This window comes from Sinocyclocheilus rhinocerous, unplaced genomic scaffold (genome assembly GCF_001515625.1).
Source record: "Sinocyclocheilus rhinocerous isolate Xijiao unplaced genomic scaffold, SAMN03320098_v1.1 scaffold942, whole genome shotgun sequence".
Classification (NCBI taxonomy): domain Eukaryota; kingdom Metazoa; phylum Chordata; class Actinopteri; order Cypriniformes; family Cyprinidae; genus Sinocyclocheilus; species Sinocyclocheilus rhinocerous.
Window position 1 is genome coordinate 2,413,223 of NW_015627890.1, and position 11,664 is coordinate 2,424,886.

Here is an 11,664-nt window from a genome sequence, read left to right on the forward strand (position 1 = left end):
CGTTTTTCTGAGACCCAGGTTTTTCATGCGGAGGGGCTTGGGGCTTTAGTGGGATGTTTAATAATTCAGGTTTAGTCAAAGATGTTTTGTGCAGACTGTTACAGTGCTGCCACCTGCCACGCCTGCTGTATCTGAGTCATTATGAGCCAAAGCACTCATGCTGCTCACTGCTGCTTCAGTTTGGCCAGCTGACAAAATCATTATCACTTCAATGCACTTTGCATACTACAAGTGGTATGAAGCAAAAGAACAAGACACAGAGAATTATGACGTGGCGTTAATTTCACACTTCACAAGATTTTAAAGTAGTAAATTAAATCTTTAAAACCTGAAAATTACCTTTGATCAGATTATTTTCATTTTCACATTATTTTCACATTGCGTACATTTTAATAAGGCTGTTTTATTTGAGTTTTTGGTCCCACTTTATATTAAGTGGCCATAACTACTATGTACTTACATCAAAAAAATAAGTACAATGTACTTATTGTGTTCATATTGTATTGCAAAACACTTCTGCTGCTATTGAGGTGTGATACGGGTAAGGTTAGGGACAGGTTTGGTGGTATGGGTTGGTTTAAGGGTGGGTTAAGGTGTAAGGGATGGGTCAAAATAAAGGCTGTAAACATAAATACTATGTTTAAATGCTTTACAACTTAAATAAGTATTGTTTATTTATTATTAAAAAAATTTACATTACAATAACAAGACTTTGTGTATAATATAATATGTGTAAATTCTAATAAGGACATTTTATTTGAGAGTTGTCTAGGTTGCAATTACTGTACTAAAGAAATTTATATGATCATTTAAAAAACACACAAAAAAATAAACAATTAAAATCAGTATAATTTAAAGACTGCAACAGATACTACCATCATGTACAAATATTTGAATATAATTAAAATATTTTTTACATTACAGTAACAAGACTTTGTGTAGAATAGAAGATTCTAATTGCTGCATTAAAGAAATTAATTTAATATGACTTTATCTGTATAAATTAAAGGCTAACAAATACTACCATTGTGTTTGATTTTAGGCTGAATTATGACCTGGACTGGACCTGGATTTTAGGTTGAAGTATGTGGTCAGGTTTCATAAGATTATTGATATATAGAAACATGATAAACATAAACTTTTACATAAGTCCCAGAGTGATATTGCTAATATATGATGATCATATCATGGTGTGTTTTTAGTGGGTGCATGTCTGTGAGCTGGATGAGCTCTGCTCTGATTTGAAATGCACTGTGGATGATGTTGTGTTAAGCCCAGCTGTTGCTCATACACTCACTGTTGTCAAACGCGGCCTGAGTGTTCCTGAGCAGAGATGCCGTCTGGGAAATGGAGAGAGCTCCTGCTTGCATGCTTCAGCCTTTAATCTGCTTTAGGCTTCTGCCAGTGCGTGGCCGTTAACTTTTACTTATTTATTTCTTTATTTTTGGTGTGAAAGAGGATAACTGTTGGGCCACACAGTTTAGGGTTGGAACAAGAAACGGTTTAAGGCAGGGGTGTCAAACTCAGTTCCTGGAGGGCCGGAGCCCTGCAGAGTTTAGATTCAACCCTAATTAAACACACCTGATGCAGCTAATCAGGTCCTTCAGGCTTATTTGAAAACTACATGGTATGAGTACTGGAGCAGGCTCTGGCCCTCCATGAATTGAGTTTGACACCACTGGTTTAAGGGAAATATTCATAGAAGTGACACTAGTGATAAGCCTGATGAAGCATTAAAAGCATCAAGACACGATAAAGGACATGAAGGTGAAAGATCACAAAGCATCATAATCATATACCCATCAACATTCCATGATATCTTGATGAGGTTATGATTCGCTACGATTTAAGATGATCTTCGATAGGCTGCTCGAATGAGTCAGGGACGTTATTATTTAAATTACATTTTAAAGTGGCTTGTTCCTTGATGTTTGTATCCATAAAGTGACTTTTCACTTCGACAAATAAATATACTCTTAGTTAAATAGTTGGTAGGCAAAATATTAGGAAGGCAAGGTGTGTGAGATGATGGAGATTTGTAGCGCCACCCAGTGGAGAAACAAGGCAAATATATAAGCATTCCATTTTTGCTCAATTGTCTCATTTTTCAGACTATAAGGTTTATTTATTTATTTTTATTGACATTTTAATGACTGTGTTCACGTATCAGTAAAGTTTAGCAGTATCTATAATGAATTTTACATTTGAAATGGATAAAGTAGCTATCGTGTGTGTGTGTGTGTGTGTGTGTGTGTGTGTGTGTGTGTGTGTGTGTGTGTGTATTAATTTCCAACCGGTGCTGGACTTTAAAAATAGGTCAAAATAATTAAAACGATATTATATGGCTGCTCCCTGTTTAATAATTTGACCGATTTGGCCTGTATCCCATGAAACGCCGTACTGAAATAATAGTTTGCAATTTATTAATAGTTAACCACTGGTCGAACATGTATTACATAAGTTCATGTAGTTGAAAATTACAATTACTCGGCAAGAAAGGAACATGTATGAAGTCTTGAATTCGCGTTACAATGCATGATATTAATTTGGCCCCCTGCACATTTGTCCCCTTTGAGGCTTTTCTCTTTTAAAAAAAAAAAAAAAAACCTTATTAAATTAGGAGGCTCCCTGCGCGCTGCAGCGCTCCATATCCGCCGGCAGGGGTCAGAGGTGAGGCGGCGTGTGTTCGGGCCTGTCACTCATCAGACAGCAGAAGCAGCAGAAATGATCGCACTGTACCCCGGAAGTGTGTGTGGCCCTCATCATTATTTCTAACCCATGAAACCCTTTAAACAGCTTGAGAAATGAAATGATCTATTTCTATCTGCCCATCGCTCATCTGAGAATCACAACTGGTGGATAGAATCTCATTTTGGAGGCGGTAAGCGAAAGAAAAAGCTCAGCATTTCGATAAAGAAAGTGAATGAAGATGATGTTTGTATGGCTGCGATTTATCAGCCGATTTAAATGTGTTTATAATGAGACCGTCAGAGTTAATTAAATACTTTATTGCTAATATATGAGTTCTAATAAAGGCAGGTTAAAAATATAATAATCAAACGACGAATTCGATGAAGGGTGTGACGGGAGATAAACAAATATATCTGGGTTGTTATGATGGTTGCTATGGAAGTTTACAAAATTACAACAAATAGTCAGAGTATGAGTATGCCTGTTTATTATTTTTTATAAATCTGATATCAAAACACATTTCCTCATAACAGGCCAGTGACACTTCAGTTGTTTGTATGTGAGTGAGAGAAGTTTTGTTTGTATGTACTGTAATATTTATTAATGCGTTGCTCTTTTAAACGTGAATCTTTTGATATCAGGGCAGATTTTGATTCAGTTGCAGCTGACTGAGGGGAAACTGTTGGGTTTTTAGCAGTTTAGAAATCAACCACAGCATTATCTGATCTGTCAAAGAGATAGTATGTGAAACTGAGCTTTATAAATCTGATCTGGCTCTTAAATAAGCTTCTTTTCAAAGTAACTTTACTTATGAAGACTTAAATCCTGAAAATGGCATTATGTCATCATTTACTTATATTACTTTTTCCTCAGAACACAAAAGCTAGAATGAACGTTAAGATTTTTCAGTCAGTAACAAGTTTGGTATTTGGTATATATATATTTAGTATAGTTGTTGTAAACAAATTGTGTCATTTGAGTTGTGTTCATTCAACACTGAAGGATTCAGTATGAGCACAACATATATTTCATGACCCTGGGTTAAACGCAGTGTTTTTCATATTATAAGTGTGAGACATTGCATAAGCCAGTGTTAAAGTCACTAAACAACAAAACAAACTGTAGTTATGTTTGACTTCAACAAGACGACATTTAAATTTATATAGCCGTAGAAAGTTATTTGCAAGAAACGATCAGAATTAGTTAGATTAGAAAATATAATTAGACCATTATTCTATTTAACTATGACATATAGCTGAGCCTGTGTGTTATTTTAGGGTTCAGATTTCACTTTGTAAAATATAGAGCTTGTTTAAATGATTATTATTAGAGATGACGGCTGTAAGATTGAAAATAAGGCTTCTTCTGCATTGCCCCGCTTACTGACACACTTTCCTTTCTTGCCGCGGGTTATAATCGCTTATCCCATGATTCTCTGTTTCTGTGTGTGCCCTCTACAGGGTCCAGACTGTGGATGCCTTTGAGTTCAAACCTGACAGGGTTCGAGAGGATGTCGTTGTGAGGGACGCTCTGCGTGGTGAGTCATTTGCACTTGCTGAGAAAAGCATCGCTTGAACAAACCCCTCACACTATATTAAACTTCAGTTTGTCAGAAAAGCAAATGCATGCAGGTGAGCATCTACTGTAAAGAATCTCAGTATTTTTCAGTCCGGTTTCTGCTTTAGAATGAGTGTAGATTGTCATTTTTGGCACTGACCATTCGCATCTCTCTTTTAGGCTGTTTGGCCTTTTGTTTTGTAAGCGATTTGCATCTCAAAAGTATTTATGTAAATGAGATGCTAAGTTTCAGCCCAAGCTGAAGATAGAAACTGCTGCCTTGTTTCTTTAACAAAAGACATCAGATTAGCAGTGACGTTCCAGTGATACCAGGATAGATACCAGTTGGATTTGGGAATTTTAAATATTTAGTGGGTTATTATATTATTTAGATAGAAGCGCATGTGTGATTAAAAGTACGCTATTCAAAAGTTTGGGGTTGGTAAGATTTTTAAATGTTTTGAAAGAAGTCTCTTTTGCTCACTAAGCCTGTGATTATTTGATGAAACTTACAGTAAAATTGTGAAATATAATTACAACAGTTTTATATTTGAATATGTTTTCAAATGGAATTTATTCCTGTGATGCAAAGCTGAATTTTCAGTATCATTACAACAGTCTTCAGTGTCACATGATCCTTCAGAAATCATTCCGATACAGGGTTATTATAGTTAACTAAAACTAAAACCATAAAAAAAATTGTTATTTAAAGGGATAGTTCACCCAAAAATGAAAATTCTGTCATTAATAATTCACCCTCGTGTCGTTCCAAACCCGTAAGACCTTAGTTCATCTTCAGATTCTCACAAATTAAGATATTTTTGGTGAAATCCGAGAGCTTTCTGACCCTCCATAGACAGCAATGCAACTGAAACGTTCCCAGGCCCAGGAAGGTAGTAAGAGCATCGTTAAAATAGCCCATGTGACATCAGTGGTTCATCTGTAATTTTATGAAGCTTCCAGAAACAGTTAAACTTGACATACTAAAATAATGATAAAAAAATTAATGAATGAAAACTATATAGACATATTAAAACAACTATTAAAAAAGAGAAAAACACTCAACAAATTTAGTTAAAGTTTACCTTAAATTAAAATTAAAATGGAAAATACAAAAATAAATCTAATTCCAAATATTAAATATGGCTGCTTACTGACTCAAGTCAAAAGAGTGCCTGTGCTATTCTGATTTATAGATATGGCTAGAGTCTTTCCGTTAATTTTTGAACCCATTTTTTTATTTGCCATAAAAAATGTATGTTCAGTCATTTAGAAGAGTAATAACACATCTCTCCTCAACAAGCCACACAATTTGAGGTATCATTCATGTCCATAGCACTGTAAAACTCTAAGCATGAGCAGTAGTAATAGTGATAGTTGTCTTAGTAAATATCAACATTTACATTTACGCATTTGGCTGATGCATTCATCAAAAGCGACTTCCATTGCATTGAAGAATGTAAATTATATCGATTCATGCATTCCCTTGGAAATCAAACCCATTATGTCGCAGTTGCTACTCAAAGTTGTAAATAAATAAAAGAAAGATTATTGGAGTATATTTTACAAGAAAACACAGTTTGAGTTTTTTACTTCAAAATGACACATTTGATTTAATGTGTTACTTGCCATTTGTATTTGTGAGATTTATGAGCAATGTTCGAGTGAAAATTGTTTCTGTGCCAATTTTTATTCACTGTAGCGCCATGCCATGTATTGCTTTCCAATGCTTATATAGTACCATTATAGACAAGCATGTGAATCAGTGTTATGTCTGGCTGGAATGGCCATCCAATGGGAGCCTCTCTCTCTCTCTTTGCAGGTGAGAATGCAGTCTTCAGGACACCGGTTGAGGGATGTGGAGCAGCACCAGCCCCTGCTCAGCGGAGGGGAGGAGGAGGTGGCAGCCAGCCGCATCTGGTTCATCCAGGACAGCTGCGGGATGGTGTGCGCCTTCATGACCTGGTTTCTGGTTATGTACGCAGAATTCGTGGTGAACTTTGTCATGCTGCTCCCCTCCAAAAGCTTCTGGTACTCTCTCATCAACGGCGTGGCGTTTAACTTCCTGGCTGTGCTGGCGCTGACGTCGCACCTTCGAACCATGCTGACAGATCCGGTAAGAAAGGACTATTATTTTGATTAAATGTGGTAATGAAGATTTTGTGATGGGTGTTATTGATGTGAAGTGTGATGTTTTTATCAGGGAGCCGTTCCCAAAGGTAACGCCACTAAAGAATACATGGAGAGTCTGCAGCTGAAGCCAGGAGAGGTCATCTACAAGTGTCCGAAATGCTGCAGCATTAAACCAGAGAGGGCACACCATTGCAGGTAAGACCAACATCTGATTTATGACTGGCAAAGCTTTTGCTAACAGTGTTTTTATCTGTACATGGTCACATTCAATACGTTTGTTGCATTTTAAAATGTCAGACCAGGTTTCTTGCTCCAAAAACAATATTTGTCATTTTTTTCACCCTCTTTTTACAGGATTTTACTACTACTACTGTATCTTTTTGCACCTTTTTGTATTTGGAATGAATAAAAACCTCCCTGTCAAGTTACTAAATACCACATTGATATGTAAACACACATTGATATTGATAAATACAGATTTATATGTAAACATGGGTTGTCATATCTTAGTGTGATCTTAAAAATACATTAGAATTATGAAACATTGTTGTAATTTCAAGTAACTGTTATCTATTGTAATATATTTTAAAATGTAATTTATTCCTGTGATGCAAAGCTGAATTTTCAGCATCATTACTCCAGTCTTCAAAGTCACATGATCCTTCAGAAATCATTCTAATATGCTGATTTGCTCAAGAAATGTTTCATATTATCAATGTTGAAAACAGTTGTAATCCTTAGTATTTTTGTAGAAACTGTTATACATTTTTTCAGGATTCTTTAATGAATAGAAAGTTCAAAAGAGCAGCATTTAACTGAAATAGAAATCTTTTGTAACATTGTAAATGTCTGTACTGTCACTTCTGATCAATTTAATGCCTCCTTGATTAATAAAACTATTATTCTGTTTAAAAAAATTCTAGTAGTGTATAGTTGACTAAGGAGGGTTTTTTATTTTATTTCAAAAGAGCCAGAAAAATCCTGTTTTACCTTAAATATCCCCTTTAAATCAAGGCCAAGCATCAGTGACTTCTAGACGTTTCTCGTCTTGTTTTATAAATGGTGTGGTCTTTTCTCCTGTTTTGTTTGTTGTAGTATCTGTAAGAGATGCATCAGGAAGATGGATCACCACTGTCCTTGGGTCAACAACTGTGTGGGCGAGAACAATCAGCGATTCTTTGTGCTCTTCACTGTGAGTGTGTCTGAGACCGCTGTCGCTTCTTTTACAATATTTTATGGTGGAATTACTAACCTTCTTTTGCCTTAGTTTTATAGGAAATTATTTATTTGGCTCTAACATCTGTTTGCATGAGCTGTGACCACATTATTATAAATCAGTTCTATAACTCCACTGCAATTCTTTGTTTATATAGTGATCTTTGGCCGTTACTACTTTGACACCTGTAAAAAAAAAACTACTACTATAATACTGTGTATAAGCTAATGTACTGTATTACTTGACAGAAACCAGTATTATTTTGATCATTACTAATAATAAATTATTTCATTATTTTTTTTATAATTGTAAGGCTACCATTACCACTGTGTATTGCTTTATTGCTCTTAACCGCTGACCTTTACTCTGATAAACATTTCAGGCATCAGGGACAACATTTTGAGGTTTTCATCATAAGGAACCAGTATTTTAAAGCATGACAAAAGCATTTTACATTTAATTTTGAATAATATTTAACTTCAGTGTGTTTTTTTTTCTTCTCAGATGTACATAGCCTCCATTTCATTGCATGCGCTGTGTCTCTGCGGTTTCCACTTCTTCACCTGTGTCAAAGTCCAGTGGAATGGTGGGTAATAGACATTTGAGATTGGCACTCCATTACTGAAGGACAGAGGCTATCATGTCATAAGAAGTCAAGAGCAATGTATTGACATTCAGTGTGCTGTGTCATTGTAGGCTTCTTTTGCTCTGATAAGCCACTTTGGCCTTAAGAAAACACATTGTGATAACACTTTCTGATTGATGTGCTGACGGGCCCCCCCCCCCTCTCTCTCTGTAATTGTATTGTCATTTATTAGACAGATAACAATCTAGCTAATCTAATCTAAATAGTCTATGAATTCACATTTTTATACCCAAGTTTGAGCCGGCACATTCAACTTCTCTCAGAAGTCATGATTTTGGTAATCACCACCAATACTGTTAGTTTAGGGCAGCTTTGGCACAAACATTGCGTTTGGTGGTCTAATAAACGTGGTGGTGGTCTAATAAATCTGTTAAGCACTGTATATGCACACTGTATATGTATATGTATTCTTTCTAATTGAGTTTTATGTTCATGCATTGTATATAAAATACTACATAATTATAAAACAATAGCATGTATAATATTTATTACATTTTCAATAAATGTATGAATTAATAAGCTTAATCTTTTTAATTAACATTTATAATTTTTATAACTGGCTTTTTGTATGTTTTTTATAACTAGCATTTCATTGTTTTTATTATATTCAATTAATAATAATTTTTATAATTAATATTTACAATTCATATATGTTTATAATTGGCATATTTTGCATGTCACTAAGTATGTGTTTCATTCTTTTTTTAATGCTTTTAATGATTTTTGCACTAGAATAAGATGCTATAGTGCAGTCTTCACTACTGTTCTTTTATTCCTCACACAAAGCACTTGAGAATTTGATCTCCAGCATTGGTTTTGACAGCATCATCTCATCTGTGTTGTTCTTATCTGTTCTGTAGAGTGTAGTGATTTCTCCCCACCTGTGGCGGTCATGCTGCTGATTTTCCTGTGTCTGGAAGCACTGCTGTTTCTCACCTTCACTGCTGTCATGTTCGGCACTCAGATTCACTCCATCTGTAATGATGAGACGGTAAGTCCTCTGACCTGGTTACTAGCATTACTTCTGATGGAACTGAACTTTTACAGCCATGCAATGGATTATAATTATTGAAGAAAAGAGAAAAAATCTGCAGAATTATTTATATTAATATATTAAATATGTATATATTAAAATATTATATTTTAGTTTATTTTATTTTTATTGTATTAATCATAAAAATAAAAATTACAAATATTTTATGTATAATAAAGCAGTAAAAATAACGATATTTTCATTTTATGACACAATATTTCTCAGATTATTTATATTAATATATTATATATGTATATTTTATTATATTAATCAAAAATAAAAATCACAAATATTTTATGTATAAAGCAGTAAAAAGATGATTTTCATTGTATGCCACTATTTCTCAAATTCACTCCATTTGAGTTCTAATTTATTTATATCAATATATTATATGTGTATATAAAAATATATATATTTATTGTATTTTTATTATGTATAATAAGCCAGTGAAAAGAAGATATTTGCTACCTTTGTTCTGTAACAATGGGCTGACTGTACTAGCCATAATTTTACATTTCTGCTTGACCCGCATAGGAAATTGAGCGATTGAAGAACGAGAAGCCCACGTGGGAGCGGCGGGTGCGATGGGAGGGGATGAAGTCTGTTTTCGGTGGGCCGCCCTCTCTGCTCTGGTTCAACCCTTTTGCTGGACTCCGCCTTCAGGTTCTGATGGTTCGCGCCCGGAAGAACGGAGCCGAGTTCTCAGTCTGAGTGAAGAATGCTGTCTGTAAGGCACAGCCATCTGCCTTCATGCCTATTACCCCCCTCACATAGGACATAGGACTCCTTCCTTTAATACTGAAGCAGGTTTGGAGCTACTACGGTGAAAACCTGTTAAATAACTGATGTCGCTCCTGGAACAATGAGGCTATGTCTCGATACAGTCTGTCTGCGTCCACACATTATTACCTCGTAAGGCGGATCATACTTGTTATGCTCATGTTGTCTTCACGAACATTCATTTTGATTTGCTTTTGATTTATTTTTGTCGTTCGGAAATTTACAGAACATTTGAAAGGTGTTGATATCCGTTATCCAGCCTGAAGAAACTGCATCTAGAGCTACCGTGTGACAAAAATAATGGTTAGCATGCAAAGGTTATTTAAAGAAATAGATCATAAACCAAACTGAAATTTGCAAAGGGAATGTGTTTTTGCCAAAAAAAAAAAAAAAAAAAGTTTCTTTGGTGAATCTCACAAAAACTGTCAGGAAATGTCCAGGTGCTCAGATATCACATCAAAATCAAAAGGAGAAAATAAAAAATTATATTGTATTATTTTTCTTCGCCTATTACTATTTTATTTACATTGAAAGGAAATGTTTTATTTGCATTATTGTAATAGATAGGTAATCTATTATTTAAAATGTTAAGTATTTATACATCATTTGTACTGAATTTAATTTATGCTGATTTTATTTTTTAATTACTTTATTATAATAATGACAGTGACATTTTTTTCACACTACAGTAATGAGAATTTAAGTTGCTTAATTATACATAAAAAAAAATCTTAATTGCAGATCAAATGAGCTTTGTTTTCTTTATGTAAAATATAATTTATAGTTTTTTCTTTTGATTTTAGTTTGAAATACGAACTGGACATTTCCTTGTGAGATTCACTTTCTTAGGTGTTAAGTGCTTGCGGCTGGTTTAGTCACCTTGTCTTTAGCGCATAACCTAAATGATAAAGTCATTTTAAAATAGTCTCATCTTCATGTATTGTAGAGATAATAATAGACTCATTCTGAAGTCTTGAAATTAATGCCGATCCCACAAAGAGCTTGAATGGACGGCGTAACTATATATAATTCTCACATTGACCTTAAGCTGCTCTGTGAGATAAATAAAGACAAATCACATTATGGCACACATAATTAAAGTATGTCCTCCGTGCGCACGAGGCCCACGGCTGAGCCAGGAACTCTTAATTAACGTGTAGATTACTATTTTAACACACGGCAGTAAAATGAGCTGACGTGGACAGGCATAGCGAGCTATGCTGCACAATTCACCGAGGCTGACTATCACTTTGTGTTTTATACTGTGTTTCGCGTTGCATCGTGTTTTCATTGTCGTCTTCACTTTATCGTCAGATTGCTTTTACCTTTAGCTTGGAGAATCGCTTCATGGTGACCACTAAGTTTTCCTTTTGGAAAATATTTTCATCATATAAAGCTGGAACTTGTTTTGGCAGGGTTGTGTGTGTTGCTTTGATTTTCAAGGGAATCTCACAAAATCCATCAAGAACATCCTTGTCATATTTGACCCCCCCAAATGAAATGATAAAAAGTAAGAAATTATATTTTGCATAAAGACAATCAAACCTATTTTAGCCCTATATATATATATATATATATTTTTTTTTTTTTTTTTTTTTTTTAATTTTT

The 11,664-nt window shown here is 34.6% G+C and overlaps 1 protein-coding gene across 1 annotated transcript; it reads left to right on the forward strand.

Moving 5' to 3' along the window:
- The first annotated feature begins 2,683 nt into the window (after positions 1-2,683).
- LOC107736389 (palmitoyltransferase ZDHHC7-like) lies at positions 2,684-10,443 on the forward strand. The gene is made up of 8 exons (XM_016547820.1): positions 2,684-2,881; positions 4,152-4,228; positions 6,071-6,364; positions 6,452-6,576; positions 7,477-7,573; positions 8,102-8,183; positions 9,104-9,234; positions 9,811-10,443. Exons 3-8 carry the CDS (start codon positions 6,077-6,079, stop codon positions 9,985-9,987), a joined length of 900 nt encoding a protein of 299 aa, XP_016403306.1. The 5' UTR covers positions 2,684-2,881; positions 4,152-4,228; positions 6,071-6,076; the 3' UTR covers positions 9,988-10,443.
- Positions 10,444-11,664: the final 1,221 nt, after the last annotated feature.

Coding starts and splice junctions, on each gene's coding strand:
- LOC107736389 (XM_016547820.1), top strand. CDS start 6,077: ATGCAGTCTTCAGGACACCGGTTGAGGGATGTGGAGCAGCACCAGCCC. Junction 6,365..6,451: donor GAACCATGCTGACAGATCCG/GTAAGAAAGGAC, acceptor TGTTTTTATCAG/GGAGCCGTTCCCAAAGGTAA. Junction 8,184..9,103: donor TGTCAAAGTCCAGTGGAATG/GTGGGTAATAGA, acceptor TCTGTTCTGTAG/AGTGTAGTGATTTCTCCCCA.